General features: G+C 42.3%; 1 protein-coding gene across 1 annotated transcript in view; it reads left to right on the plus strand.

Moving 5' to 3' along the window:
- Positions 1-7,014: 7,014 nt before the first annotated feature.
- The window catches only part of ST8SIA2 (ST8 alpha-N-acetyl-neuraminide alpha-2,8-sialyltransferase 2), a 213,066-nt gene continuing 198,365 nt past the window's right edge, over positions 7,015-21,715 (plus strand). Inside the window, exon 1 of the mRNA XM_066592826.1 lies at positions 7,015-7,337. Within this exon, the coding sequence (XP_066448923.1) occupies positions 7,240-7,337 (98 nt within the window). The 5' untranslated portion in view covers positions 7,015-7,239. The remainder of the gene's footprint in view (positions 7,338-21,715) is intronic.

Here is a 21,715-nt window from a genome sequence, read left to right on the forward strand (position 1 = left end):
TGCTGTTCAGGTCTAGTCCATTATTTATTTGGTCAGCACACGGACTGAAAAAACACTAGCATAAGGCTAGGCGCACACTTGTATACCCCAAAAAAGTCTGTGTTAGGGGTTAAACAGACGAACGTACTTGCCGAGGCATTTTCAAACGTGAAAATCTCGCCCATATAACACAACAAAGCGAAACCATTGATTTCAATGGATTCATTCGGATGAGTGTGTTTTTGGTGAGCAAAATCTGCATATGAGAAAAGATAGGACTTGCCCTATCTTTTTCCGTGTTACGTCAAAAATGTCATAGAAGTCTGTGGCAGATTAAAAAAAGGGAGGCGGAGGAAGTTAACCTGCATACAACTGAAGGGAAAAATAAATGTGGCATTAATTTGCCATTCTATTCTATAGGAAGGGTGTAACATGTAAGCATGTGAACTGGCATGTCGATCGCCAAAATTACAGTACTGTTGGTATCAGCCTGTTTCTTGCCATTTCCCAATCTAGTTCATACGCAAATACGATCCACAGTGGCAAACATTTGCGAAGATGCTCATTTGAAACCGCCCTTAGGGCTATGACAGACAGGCATAATGCAGGTGTCATTACTCACACACATTCCTGATAACAACCCCAAGCAGCGCTCCACCTGTTGGCAGCATCCCGAGTGCTCGTGTATGCATGCGCAGGATTGAACACAAGCATGATGGCGCGATCTGGCTAGTTGACGCAAAATCGGTGTTCAATCCTGCGCACACGAGCACTGGGGACGCTGCCAACAGGTGGAGTGCTGCTTGGGGTTGTTTTTAGGAATGTGTGTGAGTAGTGACACCTGCATCCCATACCTGGATCCACCAACCGGAATAAGGATTCTGGAGGTATGCTCAATTTTTATATGCACTGTGATCGGGGATTGGCTGTTTTATTGGGGTTAATGTGGGTATATGTATAGACTTCACAAAGACCGCTGACAATGCGGTCGAAACGTTGTCGTATTTTATGGGCACAATAAAGATTTTCTTCTCCAGATGACGTGAGTTGAAACCATCATTGGGAAACTCCCCAGGATGCTGCTTTGATTGATATATGGATTGTCTACTTTGAGGTGGTTCAGGATCCAGAACCATGTTGGAAGCGTGCATCCCCTACCTTATCTAAGTGGCCTCCCTCACATTTGAGCTTTATGTGTGTGCTGCGGTCTACTCCATAGTGATACACTGCTAGTTACCCTGAGGTAAGATCAAGCTTGTTACCATGTGCTTTTTGACCTTTACATCCCTTTTCCCCTTGTTCTTTTGGAATGTCATAAAATGTTTATTTATGTGTTGTCCTTTTTTCCCTAGAAAGTTTTTCCCTTTTGTCTTCAAATATCTGTATGTGTGTTTTCCACCGATTTGTACTGGTTGATATTGGGGACTATGGAAGTACTGCTGCTGCTCGCATCTTCTGGACTTCCAGAATGGGGCAGCGGCTTCTTTCCAACCAGCTGGCCTTGCCAGAACCATGGCTGCTTCCTGGTTCTTCCGGTCCAACTGCCCAATTCATAATTGTCGCAGATGAGGGCTTTAGATAGTCAACCCATGTTCTGCGACCATTTCCCCACAGAGGGTTGGACACCAGACGATAAGTTCTTCACTACCACCACACACGGGCTCAGCATTTTAGGAATTCTTACCAGTAAATGGCAAGTTTTTCTGGGCACTATTCAGATGGAACCTGTAAATGTGTGTTCGGTAGTTAAAGCCGCTGTGGTTCTGCATAATTTTTGCTGGATCAATGACATGGATTGAACGGTTGCGGATGATCTACTGCCAACAACCGCAACAGTTGCAGGCGTGGATCAGAGCCAATTGATTAGGCCTACATCTTCTGGACTTCAGGTTAGAGACTACTTTGTGGACTACTTCCCGACTCCTCAGGGAGAAGTTCCATGGCAGTTGACCTCTTTCCGCGAAGCCTGAGAATCAGTACTTTCTAAACCATGTTATTTCTTTTTACCGGCTTCCAAATTATTTTGTTAGGTAGTGTTTTTTTTGTTAGGGATTTGCAAGACAATGAGGACCCTTGATGCGGGTTGCAAGCTTAGATAATATTTGCTTAGAATAACTCCTGAAAAAGGAGTGTTGTGTATTTTCAAAATTTGACCGTTTAATAAACTAATACCTCATTTTATGTTGTTTTTTTTTGGTTACTAAAAAAAAATTAGCGTGTAAAAAACATTTTGTGGAAAAAAGTGTGTGTATTCTCTGTTTTTGAGTTTTGGTAGATGCTGACTGGGTGTTTAGGGCAAAGCATACCAGACTGCAGATGTAGCCATTCTGGCACGTAATACCTTATATATCAGTCATTAACAGAAAAATGTGTATTTACAAAAGTAGATTCAAAAACTTTTTAAACAAACATTTACTTTAAAATGCTCTACCAATCATGATCCCGTCCCCCAGCATCACTGCTGGGTGCGGCATAATGCATGCCAGATTATCCCAGGGAAGCTGATGGCAGCTCTGTGCTGGGTATCGGGAACTGCTGTGCGTGGATTCTGCCAAGCAGTTGGTTGCTTCTGGTAGAATTGGCTGTAAGGAAAATATCCTTGACCACCCTGGTGAAGCTGTTGGGGTGGAGGTGAGGGTGGTGGTGGCTGAATGGCATTGAGTTACCGCTGCATGTACCGTGCCCTGTATTGCTCAATAACATTGTATAGCTCTTATGGGGAGTTAAAGGTGATGACATCTCCAGCAGGAATGAGATATAGCATTGTGTGGTCATTTGCAGATTTTCGGGCAACCTTCTGATTACAGTCGCGAAGTGTTGCCCAAAGCTATCAGCAGCGTCCTACGGCATGTTCTGCTCCTGAAGCAGGGCCAACACCTCCCCTGCATCTGTTCTTGGTGTCTGGCTGTTGCTGCTGATGGTGGCCTGCCCCATTTCCCTGCTGGAGGAAGTGCTGGAGGCGAAAGTGTCTCACATACATCTGTCCCTTGGCTGCTGCTTGATAAGTCTCCGCCCTTCAACTCCAACAGCACATCTTGAGGGAATGTGATGGCCTAGAAAGATGTCTCTCCTTCATCTCCACCTCTGCAGTGTTGGCACTTTCGAAATTATCATTTGACCTGTGCACAAAGAAATAAAGCTTTGATTAGTGAATGTGTCCTGTCCTTTTAATGCATCTCAAAGAGGTCAACTGCAAAACAGCAACCTTAACTGCGGAACACTGTTCGGGGAAGGCGGTGCGACTTTTATCTTTTGTGGAAAAGGACATATGCGTAAATGTCGTTAGGGCTATTGTCAACGGCATTAGACCTATGGACATTTGTGCATACGTCCTGTTCTACAAGGATAAATGTCACACCATCTTCACCCAAATGAGTTCCGCAGTTAAGGTTGCCGTTTTGCAGTTGACCCCTTTTTTTTCACCATGCATGAGTGATACGCAGAAAAGGGAGGCAATGAAAATCGAGGGACTTTCATTTCTCTATGCACACCTGCGCATGCAGACAGCGTTTCCATAGAACAGAGAAATAATCACAGAATTTACTATTTCTCTGCATATTGGAACACAGCCATGCTTTGGGCTCGGTATCGGAACGCTGCCCCAAAGCAGGACAACTTTGCGAAATGCATGGCTGCTCACTAGCGGGGAATTTGGAAAACAAAACAGACTGCCCATGTTGTGAGGTCATATTCTCGGACATATGCAATGCATACCCGCTAGATGCACGATCTCGACTGGCTTTTCACTGGCAAAGAGAAAGTCCTTGTGTGTGTAAAACGGCATAGTAGACCTGCGCTATTTTACCCATATGTCCATGAACATACGTCTAATGCAGGTTGCCACTATTCATTGTACATTTTTTACGTTACAGGGTATTTATGGTTGCATTACCATAGTTGGAGCCAGGTACAAAAGCTGATTGTAAAAAACATATTGGCATTTCCAATTCACTCCGTCACCACTTTTGGGCGTAGCGGTATACTCCCTGCGGAATTGGTCCCTTGTACTCCGCCACTTGTGCTTTATTTCCTCCACTGTAACAGAGCAAAGAAGCAAAAATGAAGAGAAATTAGAATTTCAAAGCACTAAAACCAGACAGCACATAACTGCAAACATGCACGGCATTCACAAATATCTTAATAGAAATTGAAGAAAAAAGAGTTGCCCTGATGTCTGCATGCATATGTGCATGCATGTCTGTATGCTTGTGTGTGTGTGCATGCATGTCTGCATGCGTGTTTGTGTGTATACATGTATGTGTGCTTGCATGTGTGCATCTATGTTGGTGTATATCAGATAAGGTGAAGACAGTACTAACAGAGACCCTTTTTTCAGTGACGGTGCCAGTGGTCCATTCCTCACCGTACGCATTAAGATTTTTATCCTGAAATCCATCTGCATTGCTGTCCCAGATGGCAGGGAAGTCCTGCATCTGTGCAACTAATCTACCCATATCAAACATTCTGTCAAAATGACCGCTGCACTTGTTTGTTCCAAAAAACTCTTTCCATACCTTCCTGCCTGGCCTTCAAGCAACCTAAGAAGTATCCACCTACAAATCCGCATTGTAATTGCAGATGTACTGTGGATCAAACGCTTCCATAGGGATCAATGGAGCCCATCCGCACGGAATCTGTGCTAAAATGGAGCATACTGCAATTTATTTTCCACTTGTGGAATCCGCAAATTAAACCCACATGTGTGCATGGAGCTGAGGGCGCTCCATGCTTTCCTATGGGCTACTTCAACAGTGACTCATATGTGTAGGTGCCAATCGCAGATTCCGCAATTCAAATCTGCCCATGTGCGTGAGGCGTTATGCTTATTAGCCACCATCTTGAGGCTGCAATTTTTTTACTTTCAGTTTCACATCTATCCCATAATACATCAACGCAGCATTAACTGAAGCTATAACATTTTTGCCTGCTGGGGGGCAGCTTAATTATCATTACCTTCTATATTCACCTAAAAAAAGCTATAGACCATAAGTACACTGTCAGGAGAATAAGCTGTGATCTCCTCTATTATAACTGTGTGACAGGACCTGTTTGATCATTATCAGTAAGGCTGGATTCAGACGAACGTATATCGGCTGGGTTTTCGTCTCTCTCTGCAGGGGTGGAGCCTGGAAGAGCCAGAAGCAGTGCTCTGAGCTCCCGCCCCCTCTCTGCCTCCTCTCCACCCCTCTGCACTATTTGCAATGGGGAGAGGCAGGATGGGGGCGCCCCCATCCCACCTCCTTTCATTGCAAATAGTGCAGAGGGGTGGAGAGGGGGTGGAGAGGAGGCAGAGAGGGGGCGGGAGCTCAGTTCCTGCTCCTGGCTCTTCCATCCTCCCCTCCCTGCAGATGAGGACACAGTATATCGGCTCGGCGTGAAACTCGAGCCGATATACGGTCGTCTGAATCCACCCTAACTGTGATAGGATGTCTGTGTCACCCTGCAGGCAGTTTCAGTGGTAGCTGCATGTAACAGAATCACACAAACTGAGAATCTGACTAGAAACTGAATCCATAACCCCAAGGAGATCTAAGCTGGTCGGAATTGAGATCACCTAACTGGGAGTTTCAGACAGAAAGTAATAACTAACCAAGATAACACTAGCTCACTTATATATTCTGGGGGGATAGCTATATCATGAATGAATAAAAATATCAATCGAGTGGCCCTTTAAGAGAAGTGGATTGAAGATGGGCAGGAAGAGTGAGATGGAGTTCACCATACAATCCATAGCTTAAGAAAGGGTATTGTATCCGTGCCTGACCAATCAGTGTTCGTATACAGCCTTGCTGGTCGGGAGAGGGTTCTTTGTAATTCTTCTATTCTCACAACAGCTGGCAATGTTGAGGTATTTCAGAGCACTTAAAGTGGTGTGATTTTTGTAAAAAGATATCTTACCCTTGAGCGTTGCACTTATGGATATGGACTGAGTGATACACTGCAGAACTGCTGGTTTGGAGTATGCAGTACACATTGACATATTTGTCTTCCCCCTTTCCCGAGTTGCCCTGGTGCAGCTGGAAGAGCCTCTTTTTTGGTACTGTCAGATCTTCCTGGAGTTCAGCCGATACTATTATGTTATTATCTATAATGCATGTTTAGGCACTATTGTGCTATTAAAGTTTAAAGGAGTTGCAACTTGTAATTAGTTAATAAAAGGAGACTTTGGGGGCCAACAATTCCAGTGTCACTCACTCAGCGCACACTGTTCTTTCTTTTGCAGTTTGGTAAAAGGGAGCAGGAGTGGGTGGTGGGAGGTGTTTTGTCAGTAGAGGTTGGATGAGGTTTAGCAGGAGTGAACTCTGCAATACCCCTAGCCATGGTGTATTACTGCAGTAGCAGGATACTTGGGAGAATTACAGTAGGGAAACCTTTTGTCTCCTTGCCTGTGCTTCTCAATACACCCTATCAGCTACAAAACATCTCTGAGACACAGAGAGGGAACCATTGCAGTAAATCAGTATTTGTAGTAATTGTTTGCTTGATGCAACTTCCAGGTGATTACACTTGTGAGATTTCACTCTCATGAAAATCAATGGAAATATTGTGCAGCCACCATATATCTGTCACAGTTGTGAATATTTCCCACTCTAACATATGATAGCTTGTTTAAAAGTTGCTGTCAGGTGTAACTTTTCTCAGCTGAGATACAGATACATACAAATAACATTATCCTGCTGCATCTCTAGCCTCCGGCGACAGTATATAGCAGAAGCATCCTGCTACTTGTTTGCTACTGGACCATTTATCAGTGCTGTGTAACACATAGAGAGATGCTGTGTAACCCTTTACTTACCAACACTTTCTGTGAAGCATGACACATATATCATAATTCCATGTCCTCCCTGGTGTGTTGTAACTATGGTTTTCATGTACTGCCATCACCAGACACCTCTCCTAGTCTCTTGCTTAGGGCCATTCCCAGGTGAGGACTTCTTCTCTGTCACACTAACTTCAAGCAATAGAGAAGGGGGGAGAGAGGGAGGATCTCTGTGTCAGCCAGTGGATGTCAGTACTTTGCATAGATCTGAGCTCTCCTTCTCAGTGTATGTGTGAACAGCAGCATGTACTCTGATGAAAGGTGACAATGATCTGCCACCATCCCCACATCCACTCATCACAGGAGGAGGAATAAGCAGAGACCCTGCCTGCCTTGTTGTGCTTGCAGCCAGCTGGGATTGACTTGGAGCAGTTGTGGAGCTGCTGGTACTGAGAGCTGTTTGGCATCATTTGCATTGCTAGCTTGGACCTGCAAGAGCTATGCATCCGGACTTCAGGAGCTGGGTACTGGCCACTGTCACCTTGTTGGTGGTCTTCCTCATATTGGCGGATATATCAGAGCTGGAGGAGGAAATCGGGTAAATATATGTCTGCCCCTCACCTAGAGCAGCAGGGAGCTCCTGGTGATCTAGTTTCTTTGTCTTCATAGTTCAGCTTGGCTCTTGCTTAACTCTTACACCTCTCTATGCTTTTCTTTCCATGTGTAATGTGCTGTAGGGATGTATAGGAAAGCTATAGCACAAGCTACATTCTTGGATCCTATCCTTCACTACTTTTCCATGGTATATAGATGTGTATATACTGACAGACGTCCCTGATGGCTTTAGCAGATTGCTCTTCACTTATGTTTTTAGTTGTAATATAGAGAATGGAAAGCATCACTAGTGAGATGCTAGAAGCTGCTATGGGCTATTAATAAACTGCTTTTCTAATACAAATGCAACATATTGTTGGAAAGCACTAGTGCTTAATGCAGGACCATGCCTTGGAGACAAGGCAGAGCTTCTAATGCAAAACACTGGATGCTGGAAACAATAGTTATGATGCAAAGCTGTGCCTATACCCCTACACAAGGCAATGCACAGCCAGGTTTCCCTGCTAAGAATCCACACACATGTATCAGTGAGAAATGAAGGCTGTTTCTTGTAGTCATGCATGCAGCATCATAGAGAAGCAAGGACTCCGCTTTATTTATTATACAGTCGTATTGTATCTATTCTATATGTGTTATAAACAGTAATAATAGTAATTGTAAATAGAATAGAATACTTCTTCCTACCCACATGCATCCATTGCAAACTGCGTTTGCAGATAGCAAGGTTAGAACTTTAACACTGGGAATATTATTTTTTTTACATTGCTGATATGTTCACTGCTGTCACTGATTTGGATACAATTTGATGACTACATTGTTGAAGTGTATGACTGAGCAGTGTGGGGTGTGGTGAGGTGCCCCCATGGTTGGCATTACACGTGTCTGAATCGATATTGGACAGCAGTAAGAATGAGCTAAGCTTTTCTTGGTATCTCCTGGGTGTGTTGAGTGTCTTTATTCTCTGCTGTCCTCATACTAATAAAATCTTGATGATAAGACATTGGGACCATATTCATGATATAACTGAACACAAAATCTCAGACAGTGTTGCATATCATTATAGCAAATGATGTAGACTGTTAGGTAAAGCTTTTGGTGAGCCATAAAAATACTCTTGGGATCAAAGTAAACTACTTAAGGGATGTATTAAGTGATCTGCTAATATATACATTCTCAGTTTTATATCAAGGAATGTTAAATCAGTATACATTAGAATATATTGCTTTGTTGTGTACTGTGAAATTCCCATACTATACGTCTCATACTGATTCACTTACTTATTAGGATGGGGATAAATGGAGTCTTCATGTAGTGTGACTTTTCAAGTTCCAGAACAGTGCACTGTGTTGCATTCAACTCTCTGTTACATTCCTCTGCTTTGCTACAAAAAGTCTCTGTACAATAGCTCTAGTCTTACTTTCCAAGATAGTGGGAGGACTGTTGGACCATTCAAATATGTAACAAGATAACAAACTTTCCATTGTTACTGCTCTGGAAAAAGTCCTCTGAACTGTAAGGTATTTTTATATCTCTGGATAGCTTCACGGTTTTCAAAAGCTCTTTGGTAACTCTTGGATGGGTTAAAGGGTTGTATATATTGGCTGCGTTGCTTGACATTTATAGTACTGAAAAGTGCAGCTTTCAAAAAACCATTTGTGTGTGTATTTGGCTTTTTCACCTTCCCAAATAACCTTTGTTACATTTCTAGTACTGAGATCTTTTTGGTATTTATTTACTGCTGGAAGGAACATTTAACATTGTGGACACATTGATATAACTATGCAATTAGTCTCGAAATAAGTCAAGATCTTCAGGTACTTTAAATGTATTTAGTTTCTTACTTGGCAGTCCTTTAAAAAAAGCTCAACTAGTTAAGAAGGCTCCATAGATTCCATTTCTAGATGCAGTTTTTTATGCTAATCATATAATTGACTTATCTGTATTTTTAGTCAGCTTTTTATATCCTCTCTCAGTCTGTAATGCAGCACTCACCTATGGGGCAGGGACTGCTCATTAAGAATGTTTGGGTTCATGAATAGAATGCTAGAACTACTGGACTTCAGAAAAGGGATGCAGATGTATCTTGTTTGAGGGCTATATTAAACAGATCACTCCAAAATGTATACACTTGACATAAGGTAGCATACAGCTCACATCAATTTGATAGATATGAAATCCAAATGCACACTGGTCAGACATATGCTAGCGTATACCTTTATGTTTGGATGCCTCTGCCATTGATTTACATTATTTGGCTTAAAGGGGTATTCTGGGATTTCAGCTATTGATGACCTATCCTATCCAGGCTTCAATGAGGAGCCAGAAGTGTAATTAGAAGAGAACACTCCCATTGATTTCAGTGGAAATGAAGCTGACTTCTCCACTTCCGGCGCTGATCATAGATAATGACGTCCAGCCCGCTGCACTGGCAGCGAGCCAGGTGATCAGCTGATCAGCAGGAATCCCAAGCTTTCGACCCACACCGATCAAATATTGATGACTTTTCTTAAGGATAGGTCATCAATAGTTAAAGTCCTGGAATACCCCTTTAATATATACTTTTTTGTAATGTCCTGTTGTTTTGTAAAAATCTGCAGTCCATGGTTTTCAATACAGTGATAAAAAAGCATCCAGACATAAATCTGCCAGAAGAATGCTAAAAGGAGACATTGTTGGTGTCAGTCTGTTCTATAGAGGTCTAAGGATACTGTACAGGACTGTATACCTTCTTATTGATTTTCAGATCTATAATACAGAAGTAACTATATGTAATGGCAGCTTCACACAAGCGGAATTTGCTGCATGCTGCCCATGTGAGACGCACGCAGTATGCAGCTGGTACACAATGACATTGGGTACTTGCTGCGCATGGCCAATCACTATGCACTATCTTAGTGTGTATGCGTGTGTAATACGTGGCAAGATAGAGCATGCTGTGATCCTTTTTTCACACGTATTTCGTGCAATATGTGTGAGCGGCAGCATGGGAGCCAATGGCATATTTGTACAGGGTATTATGTGCGTAGAACCCATGTGCATAATACACTGTCACCATACGCTTGTATGAAAGAGCCTTGAGGGTGTATTTACATGAACAATTTTGCCATGCTAATCCTGTTCGATTGCAATATAGACAGAACTCACACAGGACGCTAACCTATTGATTTCAATGGGTTCATTTACATGAGTGATATTTTACTTGGATCACTTGTGAGATCGAAAAAATGCAATATGTCCTATTTTTGGGCGATGCTGTTCAAATCACACATCATTCCCTAGGTGTGTAAAAGAACCGCATTGCACTCGCATGCCATGCGATTTGAATGCAAGTATAGTGTGTTTTTTTATTTTAGCATGCAATTTTTTCATGTGCATGAAAAACGCATGAAAATTGCATGTAAAGTGACGTAAAGCAGTTTTCTCTTAAAAAGCATAAGAATTGCTTTAAAAATTGCAAGTTTATGAGTGCAATATCAAGTGCAATTTTCTTAAAATAATATCACACTCGTCCGTGTAAATGCAGTCTAAAATGTGGTGTGAATTAAAAAGCATGTCTTGGTTCTTCTGGTATTGGCAGCCACCTCTATGCTTCAAAAGGTGGACGGATTTTACAGAAACAGTCAAGTACTCTGTGCTACACTGTTTCCATAACTCCCATAGAAGTGCTGTTTCCATAACTTTTGAGAAGTTTAAACAGTGGGTGGAGACTAACAGAATGGTATTTAACAAGGAGAAATGCAAAGTCCTGCATCTGGGCAAGAAAAATGAAAAAAGCACATACAGGATGGGAGGAATTGGGCTAAGCAGCAGCGCATGTGCAAAAGACTTGGTTATACTAATAGATCATAGACTGAACATGAGTCAACAATGTGATGCAGCAGCCAAAAAGGCAAACATAATTCTGGGATGTATTAAGAGAAGCATAGAGTCTAGATCATGTGAGGTAATTATCCCCCTCTACTCTTCCTTGGTCAGACCTCATCTGGAATACTGTGTCCAGTTCTGGGCATCCGACTTTAAAAAAGACATAGACAAACCGGAGCAAGTTCAGAGAAAAGTTACCACGATGGTGAGCGGTCTACAAATCATGTCCTATGAGGAACAGTTAAAGGATCTAGGAATGCTAAGCTTGCAAAGAAGAAGTCTGAGAGGAGGCTTAATAGCTGTCTACTAATATCTGAAGGGCTGTCACAGTGCAGAGGGATCAGCCCTATTCTCATTTGTACAAGGAAAGACTAGAAGCAATGGGATGAAACTAAAAGGGATGAGACACAGATTAGATATTACAAAAATCTTACTGACAGTGAGGGTGATCAATGAGTGGAACAGGTTACCTTGGGAGCTGGGGAGTTCTCCTTCAATGGAAGTGTTCAAACAGGCTGTACAAATATCTGTCTGGGATGACTTAGTGAATCCTGCACCGAGCAGGGGGTAGACCTGTTAACCCTGGAGGTCCAATCCCACTCAACAATTCTATGATTCTAGTTCACTGTGCTATCGTGTTTTCCTAAAAATAAGACACTGTTTTATATTATTTTTTGCCCTAAAAGAGGCACAGTGTCTTATTTTTGGGGGGAGCCTTATACTCACCTGATCCGCGGTGTCCCGATTCTCACACTACTGGTCTCCGGCGGCGATACATCAATGTGCAGTGTCCTCCATGCTGAGATATCCTCTTTCTTTCTGGTGATGGGGCTTTAAATACCCCGCCTCCAGCAAAGCGAATGCTGTGATTGGGTCGAGCACCAGCCAATCAGTGCCTGCGCTCGATCATTCATAGCCATTTAGTGAATGACACCATGATGAATGGCTGTGAATGATCGAGCACCAGCTCTGATTGACTGGAGCTTGACCCAATCACAGTGCTCGCTTTGCTGGAGGCAGGGTATTTAAGGCCCTGTCATGAGAAAGAAGAGGATATCTCAGAATGCAGGACACTGCAGACTGCCGCATCGCTGTGGACCATAGCGAGGGACTCAGAGGCCACGGGCCAGGTGAGTATTGATAGGGTTTTTTTTTCATGTACTTTAGCTAGGGCTTATTTTCGGTACAAGGCTTAAATTTCAAACCTGTCCCCAAAACCAGGGCAGGGCTTACTTTTGGGGTAGGTCTTACTTTTGGGGAAATGGTATGCTGTTTACATAACTTTCATTTACTTTTATGGGAGTTTCAGAAACAATGAAGCACAGGGTGCTTAGATGTTCTTTAATACCTAGCCATCATTTAGAGCCTAGATAAGGTGGCCAATGGAAGAAGAGTGCTTACTTGGGGAAGCTGAGAGATTACTACACACACAGGCAATGCAATGGCTGCCATTAGTGGATGTTACTCAGGATCTATTGTCAGTGTGCAGTATGAGACAAAATAAGTCGGAAATAGTTCAACAGATTGTTAAAAAACCAATACAAGAGGACAAGCTATGGTCTTTAAGGTCATTTTCATTTTATGAGAAGTGTTCTTTTACAATCCATTATTCATACAACAGTGCTGATCTATTTTTCCATATGCTCCAGCAAACACTTCTATGGCTCATTGTTACCCACCTGCGGCAAATACAAGTAGTTAGATCTGGTTTTCTGAGTAATTTTACTATGTTGCTCACAGTTCTAAATTGCTGCTTAGGCTATAAGAATGCCAGGCTTTTATTTTTAGACTGTGCCTGAAATGAGGCAGTAAGTGGCTAGAGAAACCTTACACGAATGAGTCCACCATGATTCATTTATACAGAAGCTATTTTCATTTATTTTTTAATGACCCATAAAATCAACTGATAGCTTTATTGGGTTGTAGATCCTATGTTGCTTCATACTGAATATTTAGTGTGTGATGTCCCATATAACGTGCAAAATAACATGACCCCCCGTACACCCAGCACAGCCGCCCCGAGGTACAAGGAGTCCCTGATGAAATATTAATCCTTTAAAGGCAATCTGTGCAGCAATGTAAGGTTGCCTTCACACGTGACGGAAATGCTGAGAAATTTCCGCTGGTGGAATCACGCAGTATTTACAGTACAACCCATGTTGAGAGCATTTTAAAAATCTCCTTTACTTTGTAGAGAAAATTTTCCCAAGCAAACCTAAAAATGCTGCAGATTCGAAACCCGCAGCATAAATATAGTAACAGATTATGTTAGGCTGAATGAAGCGAATGTCCATCTAGTTCAGCCTGTTTCAACCCCCTTGTTGATCCAGAGGAAGACAAAAAACCCCAGAGGCAGAGGCCAATTAGCCCATTTGGGGGAAAAATTCCTTCCCGACTCCATAATGGCAATCAGAATAATCCCTGAATCAACCTTTAATAGTTCTCACTGGTCACCTAATGTCTATATCCTGTAATATCATAGCACTCTAGGAAGGCATCTAGTGCCCTCTTCAACTCCTTAATGGATTTTGCCATCACCATGTCCTCAGGCAGAGAGTTTCACAGTCTCACTGCTCTTACAGTAAAGAACCCCCTTCTGTGTTGGTGATGAAACCTGCTTTCTTCTAGACATAGCGGATGCCCTCTTGTTACCAACGCAGTCCTCGCATGTCTATTTATGCTGTGAAATTCAACCTTTGAAATAGAAGGGTTAAATTCTGAAGCATTTCTGCAACTGGCCACTTTGGATTTACAACCTAAGTGCTGCAGGTTTTCCAAAATTACACAGCAATTAAGCTATGTGCGAAGGTTTCCTAACCGTTACACAGCAGGTGTGGACCCGCTATTTTACTGACTGATTTGTCTTAGGGTGCTTTCATACGGGACAGAATATTCCACTGCGACATTGTAGAATATGACCTCCTGCAGAATATTCAGCACCAAATTTGCACTGTTAACGTGGGCATTTTGATGCAGAATTGAAAATAGTGCAGAATTCCGGGATGGCTTATCCTGAAATTGTGTTGAGGAATATGTTGTCCCATGTCAGTAGAATTCAGGAAAGTTGGTTTTTCAGACAAATAGTCAAAATGAGAAACACCCTCACTGGAACACTAGGAAATCAGGCATCTTTCAGAGGGGGTTAGATGCTTTAAAAGGCCACTGACTTTTCAAATAACGTATGCTCATCAAATAGCCTGTGTGTCTCATCCATCTTGAAGTATACATTCCTTAAAATATTTTTTCTTTTTACCTTTGTAAAAGTGAAGTACTGCCACTAGGTGTCTCCCTTTCAGCTCCCCTGCAGTGCACTGCCTATTGTTATGCATTGAGCTTCTGTAGTAACTTGGATGTTGGGACCTTTTCTTACCTGTGAGGGAAGGGCTATCTTTACAGGCTGCTTTGATGCACTCACAGGCTGATAGATCTGCAGTCAGTGTGTACACAGTCTTCACATTCTCTGCCTCTCCAGCTGTTCCAGCATGTGTTCGTACATTACTTTGGGTTTACTAATTATTTGACCAGTATGTCTCTGAATGCCCAGCTCCCGCAATCATTCTTGAACAGTAGAACAGTGAACATTCAGATGCAGCCTCCCTGCTGATTGGACCAGGGTAAGCGCAATGCACCATGGGAAGCGAGGGAAAGGAAGCACGAGACAGTGAACTTCTGGTAGAATGGTAGGCTTGCAATATGCTCCCTGCATGAAAGTGGATTGCAAAAAAAGCACAGCAGCAGAAAAATGGGGAAGACCACCTGAAAATCAGAACTTAAAATACATGAAACAGGGTGTAAACAGCAGCAAAGTAAGAAAGTAAGGAGAACCTGGTGCATTTTAGAAAAACACTGTGCTCCTGTTTAAAATCAGAGTTATACAGAGGTCTATAGGGCCGGGGGTCCTCTACTGCTACCTTATTGCTCAGATAGTGTGCATAAGGCCTAAGAAATCTTTTCAATGCATAGATACCATCACATCTATTCAGGTACTGATGTCAGTGAATGTTTTGTAGACCGTCATACACAGGAAACGTAATGCTTTTTTGATCTCAGGACTGTGAGTTTCCACATACGTAGAAGTTTATATTCAATATTTTAGTTACAAAATCTGAAGCGCTTCTCTGTGAGTACATATAACAGACTTAATAGAGCAGAAAATGTGTTCTAATTTACTAACAAACTCTAGGGAACTTGTGCTGCTGGGGGGAGTGGTATTATTTCTCATCCAAAGACGTGGGATACATCCATAGAGATTTGTCGGTATTCCATCCATATGGATGTGACGTAAACTAACACTGCCACCATGCAGGCATGTTCCCTAAGATCATCATTCTGGGAGCAAATTACAGCACTGAGTATATTAGGAAATTAGAGCATGTCCTGTGTGCAAAGTTCTTGTTACCAGAGAACTGATGCAAATGTTGTAGGATGATCAGCACACAGGTGACCATAGTTAAAGGGGTTTTACGAGTTGTAGGGTTTTGCTAAAAAGCCTTTTCCATGCAGTGAAATAAATAAAAGTCATATATTCACCCCTCCCCGCTCCCACTGTGTCGAACGCTGCTGCTTGGTCCTTTAAGGAAAAGGAACTTAGAATGTAAGCCCAATTAGGAACAGGGACCTACATTATGTGGTTGACTACAGTGAAGTATGTTGGCGCTATACAAATAGCTGGAGATAAGAACGGAAGGAACCTCCTTCCAGCTTGGATATAACTCAGAGTCCAGAGGCGCTAGCTTCCAACTTTTCGAATACTATATTGAGATGACTTATGCACAGGCTCATGCACATGTGAAAGTAAAGCAAGAGGAAAGACATTTACATACTGTGCTGGAAAAGGTCCAAATATCTGAATTCCCAAACTTCAGTCTATACCACATCAGGGAGTAAAAGTTCTAGAGACCCTGAGCGGAAAATGTAATTTTTAGATGAATTTCTATTCTTTTTAATTCATGTCTCCTGTTCTCTACTGTGTCAAGTTATTTCCCAGACAAGTAATGCTTAAGGCTTTGCACAGTTGTTCTAATCCATATTTTTATTTCTCAATAGTGTTTATTACATTATTTGGCATGTAATCCAAGAGTGCTGAAAAAGATTTGCTAATCTCTAAGTGACCGGTGGTGTAAGCAGCTGGGGCTAGGCGGCTGTCATAAGATTGCTGCTCAGGAAATGAAGTAGTAACATCTTTCTTATTCTAAACTACATTATATTAAAGAAAAGATTATTTTAATTTGTGCTTCAGATAATGGTATTTTCTTGTTTCTAAGGGAAACTCAATACAGTGTTTTTACAATATGCTACAAAATGTAAAAATACCTTCTATTCAGATTTAGATAATCCAATCATGTACATTTCTATTACTTTTTTTCATTCTTTACAAATGCTTCTTGCCTTCTGGAAATGGTATTAGTCAACATGAAAGAAATCTATCCAGTATTGTCTTATATTTTGTATGTACTCGTGGGTACTTTAGTTAGAAAAAGTTGTTTCTACCAGGTGCGTTCAAGTTCTAAGGTCTCCTAATTTTTCGAAGAAGCTTTTTAAAGAAAGCTGAAAGTATTGTAACTTCCCAACATAATCTTCCTCGTGAAGTACACATTTTTCACAATGCCAACACCACGATTGCATGGTCGCTGCAGACGCTTCTTTAGGAGACTGTTTTGTCTACTAGAAAATTGCTTATGCAGAGGGGTACAACTGGAAAACGTGTGACCACAGAGAGTATCCTTCTAAAAAATAGCATCCGCGTCTCCTTTATTGTGACAATTGAAGAAATTAAGGCACCATTCTTGCTGTCACCATGTGTCAGTTTTTAGGTAGGGTTTCATCGCATTAGTAGGTTAGGGTCAGATTTCCCGTTCCCCTACTTTTTGGTTTCATTATAATTATCTTGTGTTCTCTGTGTTAGTACTTTGTGTGTATGTCCACCCTGTTAGGACAGCATATTACATCTGATCTGGATGAGATGTTTTGCATCCAGCTCGGACATAACAGAAGGTCATCGATAGTTGATCGGCAGGGGTCTACTGCTCAGAACCCCAACCGAACCGATAAACCGATTGCCTGCCCACTGTCAGCACCACAACACACAAGGTAAAGAGTGCAAGCAGTTAGCTCGGTGTAGTGGCCAGCATTTGTGACAGCTGTGCCTGGAATTACGAGCTAACTGCTTCTGCTCCATATGTGTTGTGGTGTTGACAGTGGGCGGCCAAATCAGCTGGTTAGGTTCGGATCCTGAGCGGTGGACCCCAACCAATCAACTATTGATGACCTATCCTGAGGATAGGTCATCAATAGTATTTGCCTGGAAAACCTCTTTAACCCGCTTATTGGTTAAGGGTAGAGATGAGCGAGCACGCTCGGTTAAGGAAGTTACTCGAGCGAGCCTCGCTCTTCTCGAGTAACTGCATACTGGTCCGAGCAGATTCGGGGGAGGGCGGGGATAGCAAGGGGAGAGAGAGATCTCTCACTCTCCCCCCTTCCCCGCTACTCCCCCCCCCCCCCGCCGCCCCCGAATCTGCTCGGACCAGTATGCAGTTACTCGAGAAGAGCAATGCTTGCTCAAGTAACTGCCTTAACCGAGCGTGCTCGCTCATCTCTAGTTGAAGGGTATATATGGAGGGGGATCATGGGTCGATCTCACTCCATACAATGCTGGCTGTTTCTTACAGCTGACACCCGCCATCAACAACTCTGATAAGCAGTTCCACTGATCTGAGCTGTTAACCCTTTAAATGCCACCGTCAATGTTCTGGGGTCCTACATTGCCCCGTTCGATAAGATTGTGGGTTGCTGTATGATTGCCATGGCAGCCCAGGGACTTCTGAAAGGCCCCAGGGCTGCCATTGCAAATTGCCTATCAAGCCATGCTTGTGACATGGCTTGATAGATTGCCTGTTAGATCACAGTACAATGTAATAATATGACATTACATCATACGGCAGGAGCGATCACAGCATCGCAACATCTTGTACTTATGGGGTGAAAAAAAGTGTAAAAATTAGTTTTAAAAAGTTTTATTAATTATTAAAAAAATAAAAAGTAATAACATTTAAGAAAAACCTTTTGCCATTTTTAGAATAAAATAATCTAAATAATAAAACAAAAAAACATATTTGGTATCGCTGCATCTGTAAAACTCCATCTGTAAATCTATCAAAGTAACACATTATTTAACCTACATGGTGAATATCGTCAGAAAAAAAATCAAACAATATCAGAATCACGATTTTTTGGTCACCCTGCCTTCAAGAAAAAATGTAATTAAAAAAAAATGTAATAAAAAGCGGTCAAAAAGCCATATATAGTTCAAAATGGTACCAATAGAAACTACAGGATGTCCTGCCAAAGATTAGCCCTTGCACAAATGAAGAAGATATGGCTGTCAGAAGATGGCAGCAGAAAATTATTTAAAAAAATTAAATATCTTTGGAAAAAATTAAAAGTAGTGCAGCAAAAAAATAAAATATATAAATTTGCTATCATATAATCATACTGACCCATAGGATAAAGTTATCATGTCATTTTTGTTGCAGTGTGTACGCCATAGAAACAAGATGCACCCAAGTTTTTCTGTACATTATATGGTACATTACATAGTACTAGAGATGAGCAAGCATACTCGCTAAGGACAATTGCTCGATCGAGCAATTGTCCTTAGCGAGTATCTCCCCACTCGGAAGAAAAGGTTCGGGTGCAGGCGCGGGTGACAGGTGAGCTGCGGCCATGAGCAGGGGGCGGCGGGGGGAGGGAGGGAGACATCTCCCCTCCGTTCCTCCCCGCTCTCCCCCGCTGCTCCCCGCCAGCTGCCGGCAGCCGAATCTTTGCTCCCGAGCGAGCAGGTACTCGCTAAGGGCAATGCTCGATCGAGCAATTGCACTTAGCGAGTATGCTCGCTCATCTCTACATAGTACCATTGAAAAATACCACTCATCGAACAACGAAAAAAGCAATCTGACATCTGTGTCTATGGTTAAATAAAAGAGTTATGATTTTTTTTTTAAAAGGGGGGAGTTAAAACCCGAAAATGGGGGGGGGGGGGGGAAAGGGCCGCGTCCTTAATGAGTTAAGGAAGCTTTTAGCACAGTAATGTGGCATGGCAGGCAAAAATGGCTTGACAAGGCTGATGTATATGCTCAAAGCAGCCAGTTCTGAGTTCTGTAATGCATCTTAGAAGATAAGATAATCATATCACATATATATATCTCAAGTCAGTCTGAATTTGCCTTTTTTAGTCTTCATAGAAAGACATGTAAGTAATCACCAATAGATAAACTTCCATTCTACACAGATATTGATATAACTACAAGTAGTACCAAGTGTTAAACCCACACACTGTGGTTCTTCACCTCTGACTGTAGCCAAACACAAAGCAAGCCAAACAACAAATCAATGCTATTATTGGTTAATCACAGGTAGCACTGGGGAATAGAATGATGTGATTGAGATTGCACCAGCAAGAGGGAAATTTAGCCTGCAGTTGTGCGAAATAAATAGTAATGATCGAAGATCATTGATCTCTTTTAGCAAGCAACAGTTCTACTTCCTGGCCTTGCTGGCGACAGTGCTCAGGGGACAAGGTGGAAGATACATTCCCCAATTCTAGCAGCCTGATGAAGCTTTACTAATAAATAGAGCGAGTACGAAGCACTGCAAACTCCTTTTGATCACAGAGCAAACTTCTACTTGTGGCTTAGTCCCTTATTTAGTACTGCCATGGTTGTGGAAAAATCCTATACCAATATAAAACCTCTTTCTATGGGGCAAAGCTTTACACAATACATACTGTAGTAAACAAAATACAAACTCTACAGTTGTTTTAAATATAACTAAAAAAGTTTTGTACCCTTTTGTTTATTTTTGTATTTGAGTTTCTGTCTCCAATTGACACCACTTACGTCTGATTTTCATAGGTAGTCAAAAGCATGCCAACTGAATATGTATTATACATCTAACACTTAACTGGAAGCTCCACATCTCTTGTGACTCTTTTAGTCAAAATGTTTACATTAAATATACTGTACATGAACATTGTAGACTCTGTACTATTAAACTATACTGCTGGCAGAGCTGCTATCAAGGCAGTTCAGGTGCTACTATACTCATGGACTAATGAATGCAAAAAGGGGCCCACATGCATATTATAGCTGCTATCTGTAATGCTCCCTCATAGTCCCACTTCTATTAAAATGATTTTACAGGCTCCAGTTAGGGCTGGGCGATTTGCCATAAAATTCTTTAATATATACTAATTATCAGAATAGAATGGAATAGTTCCCATAAAACGTACTTATCACTTAGTTCCCTTATGTAAAAAAAAATCGGTATGAACTTCAGTTATATACATATAAAGTATGAGGTTCTACTCCCCCCCCCCCCGCCCCCAGTCATTTCAGTTTCCCGTTATCAGTGTCCAATGAACTATCCACACCACCAGTTCTCATATGCTGTCCCTTTTCCTCCCTTCGTCACATCCCCATATGCTGTCGTCCGCCTCATCACATCCCTTTATAATGCCTTTGCCCTCTAATTTTTCACACTATCATGTACTGTCCCACCATCATGCCCCTCATGAACTATCCACACCACCAGTCATCACAGCCCCCATGTACTATTCACACGCCTGTCATTCCAGCTCCCCATTTACTGTCCCCCTATTGCTATGCCCTATGAACTATCTACACTACCAGTCATCACAGTGCTCATAAACTATCCATACCACCAGTCATCACAGCCCCCATGTACTATTCACACGCCTGTCATTCCAGCTCCCCATTTACTGTCCCCCTATCGCTATGCCCTATGAACTATCTACACTACCAGTCATCACAGTGCTCATAAACTATCCACACCACCAGTCATCACAGCCCCCATGTACTATTCACACGCCTGTCATTCCAGCTCCCCATTTACTGTCCCCCTATTGCTATGCCCTATGAACTATCTACACTACCAGTCATCACAGTGCTCATAAACTATCCACACCACCAGTCATCACAGCCCCCATGTACTATTCACACGCCTGTCATTCCAGCTCCCCATTTACTGTCCCCCTATTGCTATGCCCTATGAACTATCTACACTACCAGTCATCACAGTGCTCATAAACTATCCACACCACCAGTCATCACAGCCCCCATGTACTATTCACACGCCTGTCATTCCAGCTCCCCATTTACTGTCCCCCTATCGCTATGCCCTATGAACTATCTACACTACCAGTCATCACAGTGCTCATAAACTATCCACACCACCAGTCATCACAGCCCCCATGTACTATTCACACGCCTGTCATTCCAGCTCCCCATTTACTGTCCCCCTATTGCTATGCCCTATGAACTATCTACACTACCAGTCATCACAGTGCTCATAAACTATCCACACCACCAGTCATCACAGCCCCCATGTACTATTCACACGCCTGTCATTCCAGCTCCCCATTTACTGTCCCCCTATTGCTATGCCCTATGAACTATCTACACTACCAGTCATCACAGTGCT

Source organism: Eleutherodactylus coqui, chromosome 2, assembly GCF_035609145.1.
Source record: "Eleutherodactylus coqui strain aEleCoq1 chromosome 2, aEleCoq1.hap1, whole genome shotgun sequence".
In the NCBI taxonomy this organism is placed as follows: Eukaryota; Metazoa; Chordata; class Amphibia; order Anura; family Eleutherodactylidae; genus Eleutherodactylus; species Eleutherodactylus coqui.